Raw genomic sequence first — 23,741 nt, 5'->3', positions numbered from 1 at the left:
ACCAGGAGCCATAAAAGGCATACAAAAAATTGAGAGCTGAGGTAAACTAAATCCATAAGGATATAGATTTGAAAAACATAATTAACAAACTTGAAGAAAAAGACTTTAAGAGAAAAATCATTATAGAGAATAAGTTCATTGGAGGGTAGGGGTACTAGGGATTGAACCCAGGGGAATTTAACCACTGAGCCTCATCCCCAGCCTTTTTCGTATTTTATTTAGAGACGGGGTCTTGCTGAGTTGCTTACAGCCTCACTAAATTGCTGAGGCTGGCTTTGAACTCACAATCCTTCTACCTTGGCCTTCCAAGCCATTGGCATTACAGGCATGTACCACTGCTTCTGGCTGGGTTATTTCTTAATGATAAAAAGGACCTTCTTAAGAAAGATAGAACAAACCCATCCCCGTTAGCTCTTGCTGCCTAAAAAAAACCACACAAAAGCCAGGTGACTCAAAGCAATGGTTCTATAATTGGTCATGCTCAGCCAGGCACCTGGCTTATCTGGGGGTCATGAATGTGGCTATGTTCATCAGGGAATATAACGGGGTGTAGGAGAATCCAAAATAGCTTAAGTCACATGGTCAGTGCCTTATCTGAGTTGGCTGCACCAGCTGGGGCTGGCTGGGACTCTCCGTCTTGGCAATTAGATTTCTTACATGATAATCTGGGGTTCCAAGAAAACACAAAGGCTCTGCCAAGCTTCTAAAGAATTTGGTTTGAAATTTGCCCAGCTTCATTTCTGCCACATCCCATTGGTCAAGCGAATCATAAGCCCAGCTAGATCTAAGGGCGATGGATACAGCCTTCCTTCTTGATGGGGGAAACAATATGACAGGAGTTGTTACTAGTCATCTTAGGAGACAGTGCATTCTCTGGCCACAAACATTTACATTCTCTTCTGTAAAAACAATGGACTTATCACCTCTAGAGATACCCAGACTCATTCAATCCAACATCGGTTTCAGATTTAAAGGAGAGCATCCAACCATCTAAATAAAGCCCAAATGTAGATGAAATTCCTTCAAGGTGACTCCTGGGCAAAAACACAGAGACTTTTAATAATGATGAGTCACACTGTCACACTCACACTGAGGTAACAATTCTAAATGAGAATGCATCTCATAAAATAACTTCAAAAATACAAAAAAAGAAAAAAAATTTGACAGAAAAAAATGAACAAACAGAAAAATCCAGAATTATGATGGAAAGCGATAACATAATTCCTTTGGTAATTGATAGAAAATCATAAAGAAATATTAAGAGTATAGAATATTTGAACAATTCAGAATAGAATATAGAACACTCTAAATGACAAAGGACATACTGCAGCAACACTTGCATAATGCAAATTCTTTTTTAAAGAAAATGTAGAATATTTGTAAAACTTTTCAGACACTAATCTATAAAGCAAATTTCAACAAATTTCAAAGACAGATTGAACTACAGAGAGATTGAACTAGAGATCAATGATAAAAGAAAAAGAAATCACTAAGTGTTAGGAAGTGAAACAATACATTTCAAAATAATCTATGGGTCAAAAAAGAAATCCTAATAAAATATTTAATCATTTTGAACAAAATCATCATAGAAATATGACATATCAAAACCTGCATATTGTAGCTAAACCCACATTTAGGTTAAAAAATATATAGCATAAATATATATATATATTAAGAAAGAAAAAACTATAAAAATCAAATAGTAAATATCCCTGTAATAAGTTTTTTAAAGACAAATTAAATCCAAAATGGTAGAATGGAGAAGATAGAAAAGAGCAGAAATTATTGAAAAAGAAAAATAAACCTACAGCATAAAAAAAGTCTGTAAGACCAACAATTCTTTGAAAAGGCTAGTCCCCCTGATAAATCCCTTCAAAGACTGATCAAGAATAATAATTTTTAAAAAAGAGGAAAGAAAAAGCACAGTTATCAATATTAGGAATGAAAAAGGGAATGTCACTACAGATCTCAGAACTATTAAAAAATAACATGAAGACATTATAAATAATGTCATTATGTTTGGAAATGTAATTGCACACATTCCTGGAAATATATAACCTATGTAAACTAGCACAAACAGAAAGTATCTGAATAAACCTGTTTGGATTTCAAAGTCAAATCTGTCATTAAACACACATTCACACACACAAACATTCCCCAGAGAAAATTCAGGCCCAATCAGCTTTACCACTAAAACCTTCAAATGGGTAAGGAAAAAAATAACAATAATCTTAACACAAATTCTTTAGGACAATAGAGAATGGAGGAACTTGTTTTATGAAACCAACATAATTTTGATATTAAAATTTGTCAAGAAAGAAAAAGTATAGGTCCACCTTTCTCATGATGAACACAAATACTAAAATCCAAAACCAAATTAAAAGTCAAATCCAGTAATTCGTAAAAAAAGAACAACTCATCATGGCCCAGTTGAATGCAGAGATGATTTTACATACATCATCGTCAATGTGATTGACCATAAAAAAAAAAAGAAAAACACGATCATTTCAATAAATGCAAAATAGGTATTTACTGTGACTCAATGTCCAACATATAGGAAAAAAGAAAAATTCTTAACAAACTAAAAATGGAAGTAAACTTACTTAATCTAATGAAGACTTTCTACCAAAATCACCTAAAAAAATATACAATTTAATGGTGAAATATTGAGAACTTTCCCTGTGTGACTGGAAGGACACCTGTTATCACCACTTCATTCAGGATTATGTTGAATATTCTAGCCAGTGTAGTAATTCAGAGGAAAAATTATTAAATACTAAAAAGTTATATATATATATATATATATATATATATATATATATATATATATATTTCTAGATGATAATCTACAAAAATATCTTCATGGTCTTAGAGTAGACAAAATCAGAAGGGATTATACAAATATCTAACCATAAAGGAAAAGATTGATGAATTAGACTCCATCAAAGTTTAGAATGATCATTAATCAGAAGGATCTATCAATGAGCAAGAATAAAAGCCCAGACCGAAGAAAGACATTTGCAATATCCAACAAAGGATCCATATCTAGAGTTTAAAAGAACTATAAAACATAAAGACCAAAAATAGGTCGATATTTGAGCAAACATTTCACATAGAGAACAGATATCTAAATCACCAGGGACATGAAAATTAAAATCTTATTAAGATGAATCCAACAAAATTGCTAAAATTCACACGATGGCAATACTTGCATTAGCGAGGACTAGAGCATTGAGAACGCTCGTGTTGCTTGGTGGAGTGTGAATTGGCACAATCGCTTTGGAAAATAGCATGGCCACATTTTCTAACCTGGATACTCTCTAGGCATGCCTGATGAGCCAGTAATTCCACTTCCAGGTATTTACCCCATAGAAATCCATGCACATGTACTGAAATCTATAGAAGAATATTCACAGCTGTTCTATTTGTTTTAGCTCCAAATGCAGGCAGAGACTCTGTTCCCCTTGAGGGTCCCCTACTGAACTGAGATGGATTCAGTCTCTGTTTACCCTGAATGTTTTCCTCAGGGCACAGTAGTTCTAAATGTGACATCATATGCCAAAGGCAATGTGCATTAGTAGATACAAAGTTAAATGTCCCTTTAGGAGGACCAAGGTGTGAGTCCAGAGAGAAAAGGTGGGGAAAAAATATTTCAAAGAGAGAAACTGACATTCCTTATGGCAGCTAATGTCTTAGGGGCCTGGTTGACCTGTGCACCAGCACAGAAACCTGACTTTTAAAAAATTATAGAAGCAATTCATACACATGATGCATATAAAACAGGATAGATACACACAATGAAGTGGCTCTTTCCCACCAATAATACATCAAATATAACCATTTATTAGTGCTTTCCATGAAAAGGTATATTTATACTTACAAAAATACATTTATACACGTGTTCAATTTTTTCCATCTATAACAAAGAAATAATACTGCAAATGCCAATCAGCACCTCATGTTTTGTCCTCTCCCATTAATCAGAGTGGTCTAATCTTAGCATGTAGAGGTTTGCCTCATTTAGGGGAGAGGTGTTAACCAGGGACTGAACTCAGGACACTTAACCACTGAGCCACATCCCTGCCCTATTTTGTATTTTTTTTAAAATTTTAAGTTACATGTTTATTTCCAAATTTTCACAGATTAATAGATTGCATTTTCTTAGAAGACAATTTACAGGAGTTTGCAGCTCTGATTTCTTATTAAAAAAAAAAGAGAGAGTAATGATTAGGATTTGATGATTAGGATTTGTAGATATGAATGATCATGAAAACATGTCTTCCTGGAAACCAAACATACACAGATATTCCCACCCATCCAGCAACAGTGTCTTGATGATGAGCTAAATAAAGACATAACATCTTAGGTCACACCCAGATGCAGGATAAGGCTCAAAGCTGCAGGCAGCAAAATATTCTCAGAAAGGCAAGATGCAGGCATCACGGACTGCTGTCCCTCACAGATGCCCAGTGTGCGTTGCTGGCTCCTCATAGGAGTGCACAGCAACATGAAGCCAGCAGCTCACTCTGGGAGGAAGGGCCTCTCCTTTCTCAGTGACTCAAACAATGCATTACATAAAAGACAAGGTTCGAAAGAAACATTTGCTCCAAGGCACTGAGGGTGTGAAGTTTTTTTAGAAAATACATAAAAAAGAACAGACTAAAAAAAGAAGTTAATTATCAATGGAAGAATCTATCATTACTGTGACTAGTGAAATAATTGCCTCAGATAGATTATAATTGAAATGCACATTGAACAGACTGCACAGAGAGGGATTGCCTGACCAAAGCGCATCCCCATGGCTCTCGGGGCTGGTTAGAGCACACTCACAAAACTTCTTCCTGAAGCCAGAGAAGCTGTGCATCGTTTGTATTTGTAATATCCTTCTCCAGTCTTCTTGCCCAGCTTCTTCTCTGCTACCAGCTTATTTAGTGATGTGCTGGGCAGAAACAGTGGGTTCTTGGCATCCATTTCATGCCACCCATTCAGAATGAACTTTGTAGTATCCAGTCCAACATAATCAAGAAGCTCAAATGGACCCATAGGGTATCCAGCTCCCGACTTCACTGCAGTGTCAATGTCTTCCTTGGATGCATCTCCTCGTTTATGCATCCTGATCGCTTCTATAAGCTATGGCACCAGGAGATGGTTCACAATAAACCCAGGAGTGTCCTTGCAAGAAACAGCATGTTTTCCCAAGGCTTTGCTAAAGTTCACCAGAGATTCAAATGTCTTCTGGCTTGTCATTGGTGTTTTAATGACCTCTACGAGTTTCATCAGGGGCACTGGGTTGAAGAAATGAAGGCTGGCAAATCGGTCTTGTCTGGTGGTGGCATTGGCTATGCTTGTGATCTGCAAAGAGGAAGTGTTGCTGGCAAAAATTGTATGCTCAGCAGCAAACTTGTCCAGCCTTTGGAAGAGCTCGTTCTTCACCTTCAGGTTCTCCACGATGGCCTCCACCACCAGGTCTGTGCTGTGGGCGACAGATGCTGCATCTGTGCAGGTTGATATGCTGCTCAGGGTCTTTTCCACAAACTCGTCACCAGCCTTAGGATTTTCTGCAAACTTCTTCTTGGACATTTTCCTAAGGTTTTCCTCAATACTTTTTTGGATTTTGCCAGGATGTCCTCTGTTTGGTCCACCAACACTACTGTGTGGCCACTTGCTGCAGCAACCTGGGCTATGCCGGCACCCATCAGCCCACTGCCGATGACCGTCACATGCTTGACAATAATTTTCTTCGCCAAGGCCGAAGCGCTGGACGAAGAAGACAAGGAGCGCAGGAACTGCCTGGTTACGAAAGCCATGTTGCAGGGACGGCTCTATTTTGTTATTATTTTACTTAGAGACAGGGTCTCACTGAGTTGCTTAGCTTCTCACTTTTGCTGAGGCTGGCTTTGAACTTGAGATCCTCCTGCCTCAGCCTCCCAAGCTGCTGGGATTATAGAGGTGAGCCACCACACCAGCTAGGTTTGCCTCATTCTTAATAGTTTGTCATTGTATAGATGGATTGGAATATTATTAAACATCCCCATGCTTCCTTCCAGTGTGCAGGTAATAATGAATGATGTTACAATAAACATTTTTTTATAGAACTATCTTCACATACTTTCCTTAAGGTAATTTCCCAACAAGAGAAATATGGGGTCAATGGCATGTGGTTTTTTTTAAGAACCCTAATCTTTATTTTCTCCATTTGATCAGAGGACAGGAAATCCTGATTGGTAGTTAACCATGGGTACTCCCACTTCCTTGTTTCTAATTTACTAATGCATTTTGCTCTTTTCAAAAAAGCATGTTCTCAGATGTGCTACTTGAGGCCGATGTGAACAGTGTGCTGACTGTAAGATCAAGACCAAACCTGCTTTTATGAGAAGACTTGTCTTTGGGTCTCAGGTCTTGGTGGTTCCGGTCTTCATGCTGCTGTGGGTGACTCTACTGGTCCTGGGTGAGTAGATGACTCAACATGAGCCTGGGTTGGGGTCTGGGGAGCTCCTCTCTCCACCTGGCCCTGGCCCTTTCTTAGGGCCCAGCACCTGCTCAGTCTTTCCCACATAAAGATACTGTATTTTAATGTTTTACTGTACAGCTCAGGGTTTCCTCTAGTGAATTCAAAGACAGTGGTCATGGATGGAAAAAAAATTCCTTCAATCTTACAAAGAAGAAGCCCATAGCGCTCTATGAAGGTTTCACTTACATTTCTCTTTAACAGACACTTCATGAAGCCTTAGAAAGATATGTTGTGTCTGCTTGTTCTTAGTGTTTGATTCTGGGAACAATCTACCCTCTTTCTGCAAAGGAGATGCATTTGTTCCTTGTATGACAAGGTCAGATTGTGGTGCTAGGCATGAGAGGGCAAGTCACAGCAGTGATTGACAGATTAAGAACACAATAGGGACAGGGGTAGACAAAACTTCAGACACATGACATTCTCATTGTGCGTGTGCATAAGTCTCTGTGAAGTCATAGCTACAAAGTGGCTAGTTTTTGGGTTTTTTTTTTGCCAAGGTTTAAAGGTCAGAATTAAATGTTTATAAATTTGTTTGGCAAAACTAAATTTCAGTTATTGTCTATGGATAGCACTATCCCAGGTACTGGGGAATGATGAGAGGACATGGGAGGTACCATTTCTGAGCTCAGGAAGCTCAGCTTTAGACGGGCTCCCAGCGTAACCAGTGTGCAAGAAAAAGCTCTGGAACAGGATCCCAGTGAAATCATTGTGGAGGCAGAGTTTCCAACTGATGGTGCAGGCAGATAATAAACTACACAACAAATGCTGATAAAGACTTCATGAGACTCAGAGGGACAGCAGGACGAGGAGGCGGAGGCAGGAGGGACAGAGTGGATATGATGGAGGAAAAGAGGACCCTACAGCCAGAAGGTGCTTGGGATGCTGGAATGTTCCAGAGACAGAAGCACTTCCTGGTGTGGCACCACACGGAGGGATAGGACAGGAGAATGGCGAGGGGCATGCACTTTGGGTTCAAAAGGCCATACTGTCGCCTATTAGCTGCTAAGCTTTCTGGCCTGTAAAATCTTGAATAATCAAGAGAAAGGTCCCTTACTGGATAAGCAATCTGGCAACATTAAACATCAGCACTCTCGCCCTGCCTTCTAAGGTGCTGCACATCTTGTCCCATCAAAGGGTACTCTCTGTCAGAGTGCTCCATCTAAGTGTCCAATTCTAACCTTGTCACAATCCTCCTTGAAAACTTTCCATGGCTCCCCGTGGCTTCTATCATAAAAATGGACCTGCCTTCTCAGGCCCTGCATCCCTTTTTAATCTCATTTTCCCCATGGTGCCTTCCAGACACCACCACCCCGTCCCTCCCCAACTACCCCGAAACTCCTGGACCAGTGTTGCTCTTCACTCCTGTGCCCTTCCTGTTTTGATTACTCTTCCCACCATCTGTTGCCACACACAAACACTAACCCTCCCCTGGCTGATTCTCATTCATAGTTTTCTCCTCCTCCAGGCGCTTCCATGATCCACTCACCCTCTTCAACACACACACACACACACACACAAACACACACACACACACACACACACACACACACTCTCCGCAACGGGCTGGGTAGCCTTCCATCCTCCAATACTTCCCGTGTAATTCTGTTGTTATACTTAGACCCTGGGTTATATCACCGGGCATCACGATGCTGTTTCTCCCACTGCTCAACGTTTTGCTAGAAGATACCATTTTTATTTGCTCTTATTAGTTATGCATGACAGTAGAATGTTATTTTGACATATTATGCATATATGGAGTATAACTTCTCATTCTTCGGGTTGTGCGTGACTTAGAATTACATCGGTTGTGAAATCATATACGCACATAGGAAAGTGACACCCGGTTGATTCATTGTCCTGTCTTTCCTATTCCGACCCCTTCCCTTCCCTTCATTCCCCCTTGTCTAGTCCAAAGTATTTCTATTCTTCCCTACCCTCCTCCCTTCATGTGCACCCTCATATCACAGGGAACACCTGGCCTTTGGTTTGGGGGATTGGCTTACGTCACTAGCGTGATAGTCTCAGATACCGTTTTTAAATTTATGTTAGACGTCTAAGCACTATGTTGTATGTGAAGACGTTTGAAAGATAACAATATTTTAGACCTAATTTTCTTTTAATGGAAGAAATAATAAATGGATTGGGGAAAGGTATTATCCTTGAAAAACTGAAGAATCCATGCTCTGTGCTCATCTCTGGCTCTTTATTTTTATTGTTTATTTATTTATTTACTTACTTATGTGTTTATTCATTTATTGCAGCTCCTGTCAGTGAACAACTTGGTGAGTTCTCTCTTTTGCTCCTCAGTGTGTCTGGATAAGCGTGTCTCTCTAACATAAAACATTTGCCTAAAAACCCCTCCTATTTTCCATTTCTTTGCCAAGGCCGGCAAAGATGTGAAAATGACACCCGGTCTCTTGGCATTGCGCAAGGGTTAGCATATCTTCATGGCCACCCTCTGCCCCTCCCGGGGTGAAGTGTTAGATCCAGTCACTGACCTCGGCTGGGCCCTGAATTTATTCCTACTAGAGCTGGACCCCACTTATCCACGAGGCACTCCTTCCACTCCGTGGTCACCGTGCAGGGCTGGGGATAGGCTCTTCTCTAGTCAGCCAGCCAGGAGAGATCCTCTGAAAACATCCCACTGTGAGATGCCAGCAGGAACACCCTAACCTCCACAGCTCTGGAAGTCAGTCCTCCAGGAAATGTGTGGGGACCAGGCCAGGGCTGAAGACAGACCGCCTGTATCAACGTTTACTCTAGTTGTGACTCATCCCTCTTGGGGCCAGGGGGTGTCTTGGCTATCTGAGAATCCATGAATAGCAAGAACTCCCCACGTTTCCTCTCCTCCTCCCAAATCAGCTGCTTCAACTGTACCCTAGGTCACCTCTGGATTCCAATAGATAATTTATCCATTTCTTGTCCTTCCATAATTAGCTATGCTGGGGTTTTCTGGACATTTGAGTTATCATTTATAAAACGAAGCTGTTAGGCAACTTGATCTCTTAAGCTTTTCTTGGTAGCAAAAAATCCCTCAATAGAATTATCTATTCTTTTAGGAAAAGTGCAAAATTGTAATTTTAACAATGCCTGTGTAAGCTCTGTCTGTAATCAGATAGGGAACGGGAATTAGCTGAGTTTTGAATTTAAGATTAAGACAAATGAAATTATCTACATAAAACTCATTCAGCCCAGCGGGCAGTGACTCCAAGTAGCATATCCAGAGGATGTAATTGTCACATAGCAGCTAAAGGCTACAGACGACACAAACACTACAATTTCTTCAAAGTGAATTAATGTCTCTAAACCTGTGGGGTGGTGTGTGTATGTGTGTGTGTGTGTGTGTGTTTGCACACACACACACATTCAGGAATGTGATGACAGGGGTGAGGGTCATTTTCCCATGACCCACTTCCACCACAGGTAACTAACCACAGACATCGCAGTGAATCCTCTTGAATTCACATTGTTCTTTGCTACTCTCTCTTCCTCCTCAGTAACTCCATCCAAATCCATAATTTCCCTTGAATTTCCATGGACCGTTTTATTCCAAGGAGAGAGCATAGATCTGACCTGCAAAGGATCTAGTTCCCACTCCCCATGGACAACAAAATGGTACTTTAAGGAAAAAGTATTAAGAAGAACCCCAAAAAGCACCCTAAGGGCTCGTGAATCTGGAGACTACAGATGCCAGGCTGATGACTTGCCTGTGAGCGACCCTGTGCACTTGGAATTCTCTACAGGTGAGACAGAAGTGAAAGAAATAAAAACCTTAGAAATTATTTCAGACCATTTTCTCTCAGGCTGCTGACACTATTCACTTGGGTCGGCTCCTGAATGGACATTTTTGATCCACATTATAGTAAAACAAGGAGGGTGTTCACAGGCTCTGTGTGTAACCAGACAGGGAACAGAATTAGCTTCTTAAGTTTGAACCTAAAAATTAAGAAAATTGATACTATCCAGATAAAATTCATGTAGCCCAATGGGCCGAGACTCCGAGTAGTGTATCCAGAAGGATATCATTGCCACATAACAGCTAAAGGTTATGGATGACCCTGACACTACCATTTCTTCAGAGTGAATTAAGGTCTTCACTCCCAGGCAGGGTGTGGAAAGGGGGTGTTGTAGTTTCATGGTTTTGTGTGGGGGGGTGTTTGTTTGGGGTATGAGGGAATGGAATCCAGGGCCCTCTACTATTGAGCCACATCCCCATCCCTTTTTTTTATTTTTAGTTTGGAGACAGTGTCTTGCTGAATTGCTCTGGCTGGCCTTGAACTTGCATTCCCCCTGCCTTGGTCTCTTGATTCACCGAGATTACAGACATACACCACCATGCCCAGCTAACCCTGTGGTTTTCAAAATTGACCTCAGTCAGAAAGCCTGGGAAGGTTTTGGGTTTGGGGTTTTTTTTTGGTGTTGTTTTGCTTTGTTTTCGTAGGAAGTCGGTACTGAGAATTGAATTCAGGGGCATTAGACCACTGAGCCACATCCTCAGCTCTATTTTGTATTTTATTTAGAGACAGGGCCTCACTGAGTGGCTTAGCACCTCACCATTGCCAGGACTGCTTTGAACCCTCAGTCCTCCAGCCTCAGCCTCCAGAGCCACTGGGATTATAGGCATGCACCATGATGCTGGGGTCTGGGAAGGTCTTTAATCATACTCAGGCCCTACCTTATATTTACTGAATCAATATGTGTAGACTTGCAGGGCACAGGGGCCCATGCCTGCAATCACAGCTACTTGGAAGAATGAGGCAGGAAGGTCATAAATTCAAGGCCAGTCTGGGAAACTTAGCAAGATCCTGTCTCAAAATAAAATTTAAAAGTGCTGAGGATGTTGCTCAGTGGTAGAGTGCTTATCTAGAATGTACAGGGGTCTGGGTTTATTCCTCAGTATTTCAAAAGAAACAACTTATGGGAGTGCAGTCCAAGAATGAGTATGTTTTATAAGCTGCTCAGGTGAAAGAAAATTTGGGTTGAAATTCATTTGAACAGTTCCTATACACTAAGGTGTGTAGTTTTAAGCCATATTACTTATTTGAAATAACAAGTGGCATAATGATTTGTCACATTTATAGCTATAGATGAAGAATTTCCTGTTTGTCCTAAGACCACCTGCTATAAAGTTGAAGTCATATCATCCCAGTTACAATGTCCTTTAATTTAGTGAAAAAGGAAACAGTGTAGTAACATAACAATTTCCCTCTTAAACATTTACCTATTAAAGGGATCATAAATATACATCCCCCAAAATGAAAGACCCTAAGTGACCAAGAGACGAAGATTCATTAAATGAATTACAATGCTGCCCCTAAAAGAAAACTGTCCCCCATTGAAAATCAAGCTCAGTAATGAGGGAAAATATTCTGATATAGTAAATAAAGGGCAATTTATCAAATATATAAATATTATTCCAATTCGATAAAGGAGAAAAAAATACACAGAGACGCTCACATATTTGAACACGGAAGAAAAACAATTGGAAGCATCTCCGGGCAGTGAGATGGTAGATACTTTTTACTTACATTTCTACTTTCCAGCTTTTCTCAATTGCATATGTTCATTTTATTTCCCAGGGGGGAAGTGATAAGTATTTTAAGAATCCTTGGAATAATAATGAAGAGAAAGAGGAAACAGTGGGATGAACCAAATAACTGCTCTTATTTTTCCTCCAGCTCCACTGATCCTACAGGGTCCACCTTATGTGTTCGAAGGAGACTCCGTGCTTCTAAGGTGTCGGACACAAGCAAAAACGGAACTGAATACTGTAGCATTTTTTAAGAACGGTGAACGCCTGATATTACCTAATAATAGTTCTGATCTGCACATTGATGATGCCGATCTGGCGCACAATGGTCACTATCACTGTGGTGGCTATATGCACACGTGCTGTACAGCTTCTTCCAATAGAGTCAGCATCCAAGTCCGAAGTAAGGCTTTCATTGTTTTGTGAGTGGGCTGGTGAGAAGGAGGGCACCTGAGGTTGCAGAGGTAGACTAGGAAGAAGAGGGTGGGCTGGGGTGCCCGTGAGAGAAAGTGCGACTGTGCTGTTTGTGCTGATGGACGGCAGAACTCAGAAATGCTGGTGCCACAGAGGCACTTTTCCCTCCGGTGCCTTTCCAAGCCTCACTCTTCTGGGGACTGCTGTGATCTTTCTTTCTAGTGCTGTTTCCACGTCCCGAGCTGAGCAGCAGCTCCTCTGAGCCCACGGAGGGAAGTCCAGTGACCCTGACCTGTCAGACTCAGCTCCCTCCAGAGAGGTCACATGTCCAGCTCCAGTTCTGCTTCTTCAGAGACGGTCAGGTTCTGGGGTCAGGCTGGAGCAGCTCCCCAGAGCTCCGGATTCCCGCCCTGGGGACAGAGGACTCAGGGTCCTACTGGTGCCAGGCAAAGAGAGTGAATTCCCACGTTCTGAAAGAGAGTTGGAAGATCTCCATCCCTGTGAGGGGTGAGTCTCAGTGGGTCCTGGGATGGACAGGGGACGGGACTGGGAGAGTTGTGTGCAATCGCACATCAGTTTGGTTCGTGTGGAACGTGCTTCTTCCACGTGTGAGAATGGGAGCTGTGTGACAGAAGAGACCTCAACTCTTGTGGACATCTTAGAAGAGTTTAGAGAAAAAAAAAAGTCCAGGAAGAGAGACAGGGCTCATTTTTCTTTCGCTGCCTTTAGATACGACTCTTTTCTTCTCTGAAAACTCTCTTCCCTGATGCCCTGTGTTTCCTGCTCGGTCTATAGTCATGAGCCATGGCTGGGCTGCCTGGACTCTGCTCAGCCAAATGGACAGACTTGGAACACTAGGTGCCTGGAGCAGAGTGCGGAAAGACAGGGAAATCCAAGGACAAAAGGTTGGGGAATAAACGGTTCCAATTTCATGTCCCTGGGAATGGTGGTGTGCCATTTTCATTTTTCCCCAAGTTTCTAAAATTGTAGACATTTTCAAGCATGACTCTCATCCAATGGCCCAATGGTTCCCTTTATGAAATTTGGTCTGTCTCATGGAAAATATATTTAAGCATTAGGAAGGGACACGTGGCCTGTGGTGCCCAAATTCCTGAGTGAGCCGGGAAGGAAAGTGATAGCATTTCCCGTAAATTCATCCCTGTTCCTAAGAAAAACAAAAGTTCAATGATACTTTCTTCTAAACTGACTAAATCCTATTAATCTTGCAGTTCCAGGAAGCAGAATTTTTTAGGGTCACTAGCTTAAGGACAAACAGTCCAGCAAAGGTGGAGAGGGGATTTATGGTCCAATAGTTAAAACGCAATAATTCCTGACAAAGTTTTCCCCCAGCCTCGGGTTCTTCTCCCCTTCAGTTTAATGATCTTCCTTTGTTCTTAAAGCCCTGAGGATAACTCAAAAAGCACTGCCCTAAGCCAACATCACGACCAAAAGCCCATCACAGATGAGCCTACTAGACGGGACTGTCCGGGGTCCCAATCCTTTGACCTTCTGTGTCACATGCTACACAGGTTAAGAAGGGTGTGCTCCAGGGCAAGCCTACTAAACACGTCAACAGTGTTCCTTTCCAATTAGCTGTTGCTGTCACTGAATCCCCAGGACAGTCTCCTTTGATGCCAAGTCTCCCTGCCCCCTGCACACCCTGGTCATTTTACTCAGCTGTTTGGGCAGCAGATATCACCTCTGGGATGACTGACCATGTTCTATCAAGGTGTGGGTGGGCATGAGAGCAGGATAGAAGACGGGGCTAACTCTATTCCTAGGCTGGACTCTCCACAAGAACATTAGGAAGTAGAGGACCTCCCTAGCCAAGCAGGGACCACAGCCTCTCCAACCGTCTCCCTGTTCCCAAGGACAAGGTAACTCCACTCCAGGCTAACCTCATATAGGGAATCAGCGGATTCTGCCATTTCCAGCCTGTGACTCTCCTCTGTCCACGAGCACCCCACTGCCACGAGGCTCACGTCTATACATTTTTTTTAATTTATTAGGAATTACTGTCAAGGTCAAAATTCGCACTGACCCAGCCTTAGGACCAGTGTTTGAAGGGCAGAAGTTGACGCTCATCTGCTCAGTAGACAGGCTCCCGGGGTCCATCACGTTCTCCTGGTATAAAGTCAAGCTGGGGAAGGAAACGAAGATTCACACATCCTCAGAAGCGGAATTCAAGATCTCCATGGTGACAGACAGAGACGCTGGGGACTATTACTGTAACGTCAACAGTAGTCACAAAAGTTTTACCAGCAGGCTGGTGACCATCAAGCCACGGAAAGGCGAGTGCTACTGAGTGTCATCCAAGGAATGGATTACCAAACTGCACACAGGGGTCCTCTGTGCAGACCACAGGCAGTCGGGTGGGAGTGGACATTGGCATCCAATGCTCTGAGAAGCCTTCCGGGAGTTAGTCAGAGTCTAGCAGGAAAGAGCTCAGGACAGAAGGGGCTGTGGGCCGTGGGAGGTTTTGGAAACTCTCAGACATAGAGATTAAAGAAAACGTTCAGTGGTGAGGAATATGTCTGCGCCCTTCATATTCACCAATCCCTTTGCAGTTTAAGCAACGATCAGTGCCTCTTAAGAATGAAAAAGCAGAACAATTAGGATGTTAGAGTCAGGACTGATCTAGGGCCACATCTCTTGACCAGGCCCTTGACTTACGGATCTTCAGGGACCCTCCCTACACACATGTAAACAGAGACGGTCAGAGAATGGGCACGGGCAAAGCCCTGAGCCCTACCCTAATGAAGTGCCCCCAAGGACATCATCTCCTCTGCAAAAGGGGGGCAGGTCACCTGATAAGGGGGGCAGGAGGGAAGAGGCAGGGGTCTGACGGAGAAGGAATAGATGGGAGCAGACCAGATGGAGGATGGGGAGGGATGGGGAGAGAAGCCTGGGAGGTTGCTGGACCACCCTGAGGGCCAGGAGAGACTAGAGTCTGGCCGTTTGCTCTGGCCACAGATGGCAATTACAGGGAAGAGGCAGAAGTGACGGTTGACTCATTTTCTCTCCCTCAGCCGCTGTGTCTCGGCCTGTCCTCACCCTCAGTCCTCCTAACAACCGAGTTCGTGAGGGAACCCGGGTGACACTTCACTGTGAAGTCCAGAGAGGTTCTCCCCCGATCCTGTTCAAGTTCTATCATGAGTCTGTCTCTCTGGGGAGAAGCTCAACCCCCTCTACAGGAAGAGCATCCTTGGGCATCTCTCTGACCACAAAGCATTCTGGGAACTACTACTGCACTGCTGATAACGGATATGGTCCCCAGCGCAGTGAGGCTGTGAGCCTGTCGGTCGCCAGTAAGCCGTGGTTTCCTCCATTCACCCACCCCTCTCTCTGACCCCTCCACAAATGTGCTCCCACTTCCCAGTGTCCTGTGCTTTTTCCTTGGGAAAAGCCGATGTACTCTCCACTCCCCTCTCCAAACCAGCCATCCCCCCTGCTGCCTGTGCAGCCTGGGTGACATCACACCTCTGGATGTCACACAGCTTTCTCTCTCCTGGCCCCTCACCAGGAAGAACCCCCAATTCTCCCTTTCTCTCTACTTGTCCCGTGGATCTTCCGGGAGGAAAATCAGACAGTTGCTCTAAAATCAGTTTCCAGAGCCCAGAGGTATCTCTTGTTAGTTTACTATCAGACATTTGTTCAATCAGTGTATCAAGCAGCATAAGATATAGACGGGATCCCTGTTATCCAAAATGTCCCTCTTGTTGGAGCATTTTTAAGAGTTGATTAGGCAGTGGTATAAGGAGGCAGAGTCAAGGGAGGGGCTGGACACAGGTCAGGAGACAGCGTGACCTTGGTTTTTTGGTCTAATGACCTGAAGGCTCTTGAAGGTAGTTCTCATATAATTCAAATGGACTCTATTGAGACTTGAATGTCAGTTTTGGGCCATCCACATGACAAAATTCCAGGCCCCATTTTTAGGGAGACAGTGTGATTTGGGGACTGTACTGATAGCAGAGAGTCCACTTTTGGTGAAGTCTGGAATCAGCCTCGATTTGACCTCCTCTAATACAACAGACCCATTCTGGAAGAGAAGGCAGAACCCAGTCCCTCTCACAATAGATGTGCAAGTTATGAAAGAAAGGACCAGGGAACCCTGCAGAGAGATCTCACATGGCAGAGATAAAGAGTCTGTGTCCCTGACATTCAGAGACCAGGAAACTGGAGACAGGGATACCATTATCAAAGGTGTTTAGAGACGTTTGAAGTGCTCTGTGGTGGCCCATGTGTTCACCTCATATTGCCTGTGGGTGCGTTGCACTGACATCTAAGGATACATCAGGCTGTGCCAAGTGCACCCATCTTGAGGTCTAATAGCAGATGCAGATGAGTCCTAGGACAAACGTCAACCTGAGGGACAGAAATACCTGGAGGTGGCAGAAGCAAACCTGCAAGGCCCACCAATCTGACTTGGGAGACGAGAGGCATTTTCTTAGGAGAACTAAGGCAACTTGAAAACCCCTTCTGTGTGAGTTGAGACCCTAAGATGAAAGAGAACATTTCAGGAAAAGAAAGGGAGGGCGGGAGGAGAAGTGAGAGGCTGGGTTCCAGGCAAAGGCATGTGCTAAAGAACCAATACTCGGGGGGCCAGTAGGAGGTCAGACCCACTGGCCGCAGGATGGAGTGAAGACCGGGAGCGAGGATGAGGAAGGGAGGGCGGCTGGCCCGCCTGGCCCTCCACACTAGGAAAGCCTGTGGGCTTTATGCAAAAGGGTAACCTGGGATGCAGGAGGAGTTTTAGTGCTGGGGAAAATCACCGCAGCTGTAGGATGAAGAATGGATGGTAGAACAGCCAGATTGGGGACCAACGGGGAGCAGATGTAAGAACCCAAGAAGAGAAGGTACTGTTGAGCAGTATCCCCAGGCCGGTCTCAGCTGAGGAGAAAGGACACCAAAAGGGTCCCAGCTGAGGGACGAGATGCTAGGAGAGGGTTCACACAGACACTAAACCAAGATCCTGCTTTAAGCAAAAGATAGTGGGCCAATTCAGAGGAGGCCAAGCTGGAAGTGATGGAAGACAAGAATCCAGCCTCAGGCTCTGCATTTAGCCACAGAGTCCTATTTGGTAGAACAGAGGCTATAACCGGAGTACCAGGGTTTGACTGTTGCCTCACCACTTATTACCTGTATGACAACCTTGTTGAGCCTCAGTTTCCTCATCTGTAAAATAGGAACAGCTACAGTGCTTACCTCAGGGAATGGTTTTGATGGTTAACACATGTAAATATCTACATATTACACATGACAGAGACACATATATGCCAGACCTATAGTTAAAAGAACTCTACTGTCATAATAGCAAGTATCTTTTGTTATTATGAATAGCATCATTATTGTTATATTCATAAATAGGAAACCTCAACTTTAGTAGATTTGGCATAAACACCAGTGGTAATAAGCAAGAAATGAGTTTGAGGTACAGCAGAGAGCCAGTAAATGTAGGTCATCTCTTCTAGAAGCCTGTCCACAGGAAAGAGGAGACAGAAAACACTAAGCGCAAGCAATGTTGCTATTATATTGTTTTGTTGCTTTTCTAACATGAAGAGGGTCCAACAAGATCAAACAACTCCAAATGAGGTTTGGAGAAAGCTGATGCAGGCAGAGAATTTATATCCAGGATAGAGACAGGTGTGCACAGGGTCAAGAAACAGGAGAACCCACCTTGGGCAATCAGAATCAAAATGGAGTCACTTTCGTCAAGCCCTAGGCAAAACAAACAAAGCCAGGAAGTTATGAGGAGGGGGAACTCATGCATGCACGCCTGATAACAACAACTATTCATAAAATGACTCCAGAAACACAGCCTTGCATAAAGATCACTGTACCCTTGCACACAAAAAAAATATTTTTGTATGAGCATTTGCCCAACAACTATTTTATCTTGGACAGACACCACCCTTATTATTCATTTGTATAGTCAAGGGTTACTGTTTCAGAACCATCTTATGTAATTCTCCTCCTTTCACCCCTAAAAACTCCCCTTTGCCTCAGCCTCCTTGGATAGGTTCCTAGTTTTCATGCCTGTGTATCCCCTTGCTGTGCTCTGCTGGTCTCCCATACACTTCATCTCTAGAGAATCTCTCTCTGTTATTTGGATTGACCCAAGGAATAACTCTTCCAAGGTCACAGAGCAGAGGGGAGGAGCCAAGAGCTGATGGGGGTAAGGATGGGGGTCTGGTGGCAGCAAGATAAGGCGACTTCTTCCCCAAGGGCTTCATCTCTGCAAAAGGGGGGCAGGTCACCTGTCAAGGGGGGCAGGAAGGAAGAGGCAGGGGTCTGACGGAGAAGGAATAGACGGGAGCAGACCAGATGGAGGATGGGGAGGGATGGGAGGAAAGCCTGGGAGGTTGCTGGACCACCCTGAGGGCCAGGAGAGACTAGAGTCTGGCCGTTTGCTCTGGCCCCAGATGGCAATTACAGGGAAGAGGCAGAAGTGATGGTTGACTCATTTTCTCTCCCTCAGCCGCTGTGTCTCGGCCTGTCCTCACCCTCAGCCCTGCTGAGAACTGGCTCCTGGAAGGAACCCGGGTGACACTTCACTGTGAAGTCCAGAGAGGTTCTCCCCCGATCCTGTTCAAGTTCTATCATGAGTCTGTCTCCCTGGGCAGCAGCTCAACCCCCTCTACAGGAAGAGCATCCTTGGGCATCTCTCTGACCACAAAGCATTCTGGGAACTACTACTGCACTGCTGATAACGGATATGGTCCCCAGCGCAGTGCGGCTGTGAGGCTCTCCGTCTTGGGTAAGCCCTGAGTTCCTGCTAAGCCCATCCCCGGTCAGAGCCCTCTCTCTCAGGCCCCTTCACAAGTCTGCGGGAACCTTCCTGCTTCCTATCACAGTCAGCCTAACACCCTTCTCGACTCTCAGCAAACCCAGGCCTCAGGGCTTATCCATCCCTGGCTCAACCTGACCCTATGACAGCTCAGAGACCCCCCCAGCTTCTACCCAACACATTTCTTTTCACAAATCATCACTTTGTGCCCTCCGTCTTCTGAGCCAATTTTTCTTCACTTGATGCACAGATGCTTCACCTGTTTCTCCCTAACACTCGTAGTTCAGCTGCAAGCACCGCCATGTGGGCAAATATTGGGCCACACCATAATTTCTCCAAAGAAGTCTCAAGCAGTTACAGCTCTCACAGTAGGTCTGCAGAGGACTGGATGTGAAAGGAAAGAATATGACGATTCCAAAACCAGAGCCCCCAGCCTTAATGCATCCACTAACCCATTATAATGTTTTATTATGTCCTCACACTTAGCAATATCTAAATCCTCTCTACTTCCTGTTCCTTGTCTGTCTCCCTCAATGTCAGTGGGATATAAGCTCTAAGAGTACAGGACCTCATGGCATAGGTCTTCCCTACCTCCCTGAGCCTAACAGTGTGTGACACTGGGCATTTGGAACTTTTCTATTCTTGTGCAAGAATAGAATAGTGTTTATCAGAGGCTGGGAAGTGGTCGGGGAAGAAGATGGTTAATAAGGGTGCACTTGGAAAGGGGGGATATTTCTAATGTTCTATAGCACATTGGGAGGGTACCTATGATTGACAACAACTAACTGTCTACTTCAAAATAATTAGCAGAGAAGATTTTGACGTTCCCAACACAAAGAAATAATGAATGTTTGAGGTAATGGATTAACTAATGATCCTGACCGTATACATGTATCAAAATAGCACACTATGCCCCAAATATAGATATGATTACTATGTCAATTAAAATTTTTAAAATTATAAGGAGAAAAGAAGATGACATAGTACTTTTATGAAGAAGAATTGCTACAGAAAACAGGAAAAAAACTCTCAAATTCTTCTAGATAGTCTCAATACAATTAGAGAAAATATGGACTCAAAAAAAGTTCAAAAATAAATTAAAGAGGTCAAAGAAGAGATGATAAGACGATAAAATAATAAGAAGAGATAAGAAAACCATTCAGCAGAACTTGGGAGAAACAAAGAAAATTACAAAGATGTTCTAGAAATAAAATCCAATGTAAGGCAATAAGAATAGAAGAGATACCCCTAAAAAATGTTAATTGAATGAAGAATCATTATAAGAAAACAATACAGAATGCAAAACAGAAAAAAGAGGCAAAAATATAATATGGAAAGCAGACAATAGATACCCCATGTTTGGATAATTAAATGCTTCTAGTGGAAAAACATTTTTAAAAATAAATAACAGATTTCAAAAACAGATTAGAAAACCACACTGAAGAGAAAAACAAAACTCAAAGATGTAATTTGAAAATTTCCTAAAATGAAGAAAACATTAGCATGTACATAAGACTATCTTCAATTAAGTTTTTGAACTTCAGAATTAAAGTGTGTGTGTGTGCACACGCGCGCGTGTGTGTGAAAGAAAGAGAGAGAAGAGAAGCAGAGGGGAAAGGAAGCGGGGTGGAGTGAGAGAGAGGGTTTTTGGAAAAAATGAGCAGTCATCTCAGAAAGAAAAATATCCAGTTGGTCCTTGACTTTGCACAGTAGTGGATGCCAAAGAGAGAAGTGTGGTGTCCAGACTTGGACCTCGAGGAGAGGCATGAGAACGGAGAATTTTATATCAAACTGAAAAGTCACTGTCAAAAAATGCAGAAACTCAGGGAATTTAGTGCCCTTTAACCATTCTTGAAAAAAAAAATTACTTCTTGAGAAAATCCAGCCCCTCAAGATGTGAATCAACATAAAGGAGGGAAACGTGATATGAAAATACAGACTGAACCTAGTAGATCAGGGTTTCCCAACCCTGGCTGCACATGAGAATCACCTGGGAACTTGGCAAAAATCCTCTCATTAAGCTCCTCTCCAAAAATATTAAATTCAGAATTTCTCAAGTAAGACTTGAGAAACAATATTTTTTAACACATATTCAGGTGAGAATATTGTACCACAAGGTTGAAAAACCACATATTTCGATGCAGAAACAGTGGCCAACCAATTGTGAAAACTATGGTTATGAATAGAAAACCAGGGTTGGGGCTGTAACTCGGTGGTAGAGCGCTCGCCTAGCACGTGTGAGGCACTGGGCAAAACTCAGCACCACATCAAAATAAATAAATAAGATAAAGGTATTGTGTTTATCTACAACTAAAAAATCCGTTAAAAGAAAGAAAACCATTACAAACACTGAAAATTTAAAAAATATATGTGTAATGAAGAAAAATCATCTGGTCAGAAGCAGGAGAGGAAGTAAAATAACAATTATTTTCTTGTGATCACTGTTATTTCATAATGAGCAACAAAAAAGAATTTGACTTGACAATTTTTTTAAATTAATGTTGCTTCCAAACAAATAATCATCTAAGGCGACAAACACACCAATTGCCCTGATCTGATCATTCCACATTGTATACAATATCAAAATGTCACACTGTACCCATAAATATGCACAATTACTGTATGTCAGTAATTAAAATGGAAAACGTTTTATAAAATTAATAACAAATTTCAAAGTTTCCACTTTATAAATCATTTCTGAGTATTTTTAGAAATTCATTAATGGGTTAGTAAAGTTACATGGAAAACCAACTAGCAGCCTGTAGAGTCACACAGGAGAGAATGAGTGAATTATTCAAGTGAAGTGACTAGAAAAAGAGAATAAATAATAAATATAAACCTAACTGAAAAAGGTATGAGGAAACAGATACTTATTTTCCCCTAGTGCAGGTGTTAATTGGTCCAACGTTTTAAAGAGTAATTTATCATTATTTAAACTGTTCATATACCTCCTCCAAGAAATTCTACTTCTAAGAATTTATCCTAATGCATGCACAAATATATAATGATATATCTACAGGATCATTTAATGCAGTACTACACAAATATTTTAAAATTATGACCTAACCATTCATTCAGAAAGAATTGCTTAAGTATATTATAGTAAATAAACACAATGGAATATTCCAAGGTTTGTAAAGTAGGTAATATCTGTACAAAATTTTACATACATAAGAGTTGCACTTTATTGTATATAAAGAAATATACTTTGAGGCTGGGGTTACAGCTCAGCGGTAGAGTACTTGCCTTGCACTTGTGAGGTACTAGGTTTGATTCTCAGCACCACATAAAAATAAATAAAATAAGTAAAGATATTGTGTCCACCTTTAAAAAAATTCTTAAAAAAATATATACATATATATAAACTTTGTTCTTTTAAGTGAATGGTGCAGATCATTCATAAATACCACAGAAAGAGGCTCAGGGTAGGTTGCTAAGGCAGAAAGCAGGTTGCGGAAGAGTGTGTATTGTGATCCGCTGCCTGTGGTTTTCACTGTATTTATGTGTTGATGTAAGTATATTTGTACATAGAAACGGCTTAGAAAGTTATTAACACATATGCAACTGAGGAAATCTCTGAAAAATAAGAATAAGATAAATGATAGAATGTTTCTTATTTATTTTATATAATTCTGTAAATTTAACATTATTTTAATGGGGAACTGTTTGAAATTTTTTTAAGAAGACACTAACGTCAGCTAACATGTTTTCTCTCCTCAGTTCCATTGTCCCGTCCTGTCCTCACCCTCAAGAATCCCAGCGTCCAGCCTGTGGTGGGGGACGTGATGGAGCTTCATTGCGAGGCCCTGGGAGGCTCCCTCCCCATCACATACACGTTTTATCATGAGGATGTCACCCTGGGGAGCAGAAACGCCCATTCTAGAGGAGGAGCATCCCTCAGTCTCTCTGTGACTCCAGAACATTCTGGAAACTACTTCTGTGAAGCCAGAAATAGTGCTCAGACACAACGCAGTGACACAATGACACTCACTGTCAAAAGTAAGTTGGTTTTTCCCACTAACAGCAGCAGAAGGGACAGACCATTGCCCCACCAGCCCCAGTAGGCGAGACTGGAGCTCAGTTTCCACAGAAGCACCCCCTGGGGGCTGTCATGGCAGGCCTGCTGCCTCACAGCCACATGGAGAGCAGGTGTGCCTGGATTCCACAGGTGGAGGAGCGTGCACCTTCCTTTCCGAGCTGTACCTTTTTTTCCCAGCTGTATTTTCCCTTCTCCACCTGTACTTCCCTTTCTCTAGCTGTACTTTCCTTACTCGAGCTGTTCTTTCCTTTTTCTAGTTGAAGAATTATTTCTGAAGCTCTACTGTACTTGCTATAGGTGTTCTTCCCTTTCTCGAGCTGTACTTTCCTTTCTCTCACTGTACTTTCCTTTCTCTAGCTGTACTTTCCTTTCTCTATTGGTACTTTACTTTCTCCAGCTATACTTTTCTTAATCTAGCTGTACTTTCTCTTATAGCAGTGCTCTGCAGCCATTGTTATGA

At 42.6% G+C, this 23,741-nt stretch overlaps 1 protein-coding gene, 1 long non-coding RNA gene and 1 pseudogene across 2 annotated transcripts; 2 read left to right on the top strand and 1 right to left on the bottom strand.

The window, feature by feature from the left end:
• Positions 1 to 4,797: 4,797 nt before the first annotated feature.
• Positions 4,798 to 5,807, bottom strand: LOC144368399 (hydroxyacyl-coenzyme A dehydrogenase, mitochondrial pseudogene; annotated as a pseudogene).
• Positions 5,808 to 6,216: 409 nt separating this feature from the next.
• On the top strand, positions 6,217 to 14,986 carry LOC144368395 (Fc receptor-like protein 5). Its single transcript, XM_078027240.1, has 6 exons — positions 6,217 to 6,448; positions 8,773 to 8,793; positions 10,009 to 10,254; positions 12,190 to 12,444; positions 12,678 to 12,962; positions 14,465 to 14,986. The coding sequence occupies exons 1-6, from the start codon at positions 6,370 to 6,372 to the stop codon at positions 14,758 to 14,760; spliced, it is 1,182 nt and encodes a 393-aa protein (XP_077883366.1). The 5' UTR covers positions 6,217 to 6,369; the 3' UTR covers positions 14,761 to 14,986.
• A 502-nt stretch (positions 14,987 to 15,488) lies between these two features.
• On the top strand, positions 15,489 to 23,647 carry LOC144368403 (uncharacterized). The gene is made up of 3 exons (XR_013428165.1): positions 15,489 to 15,763; positions 18,934 to 19,212; positions 22,963 to 23,647. It is a non-coding gene; the product is annotated as an uncharacterized LOC144368403 (long non-coding RNA).
• The last annotated feature ends 94 nt before the right edge of the window (positions 23,648 to 23,741 follow it).

This window comes from Ictidomys tridecemlineatus, chromosome 11, assembly GCF_052094955.1.
Source record: "Ictidomys tridecemlineatus isolate mIctTri1 chromosome 11, mIctTri1.hap1, whole genome shotgun sequence".
Classification (NCBI taxonomy): domain Eukaryota; kingdom Metazoa; phylum Chordata; class Mammalia; order Rodentia; family Sciuridae; genus Ictidomys; species Ictidomys tridecemlineatus.
Note: the sequence above shows the minus strand (reverse complement) of the source record. Positions and strands in the feature narration are given on the sequence as shown.

Coding starts and splice junctions, on each gene's coding strand:
- LOC144368395 (XM_078027240.1), top strand. CDS start 6,370: ATGAGAAGACTTGTCTTTGGGTCTCAGGTCTTGGTGGTTCCGGTCTTC. Junction 8,794..10,008: donor TCCTGTCAGTGAACAACTTG/GTGAGTTCTCTC, acceptor CTTCCTCCTCAG/TAACTCCATCCAAATCCATA. Junction 12,963..14,464: donor GATCTCCATCCCTGTGAGGG/GTGAGTCTCAGT, acceptor TTAATTTATTAG/GAATTACTGTCAAGGTCAAA.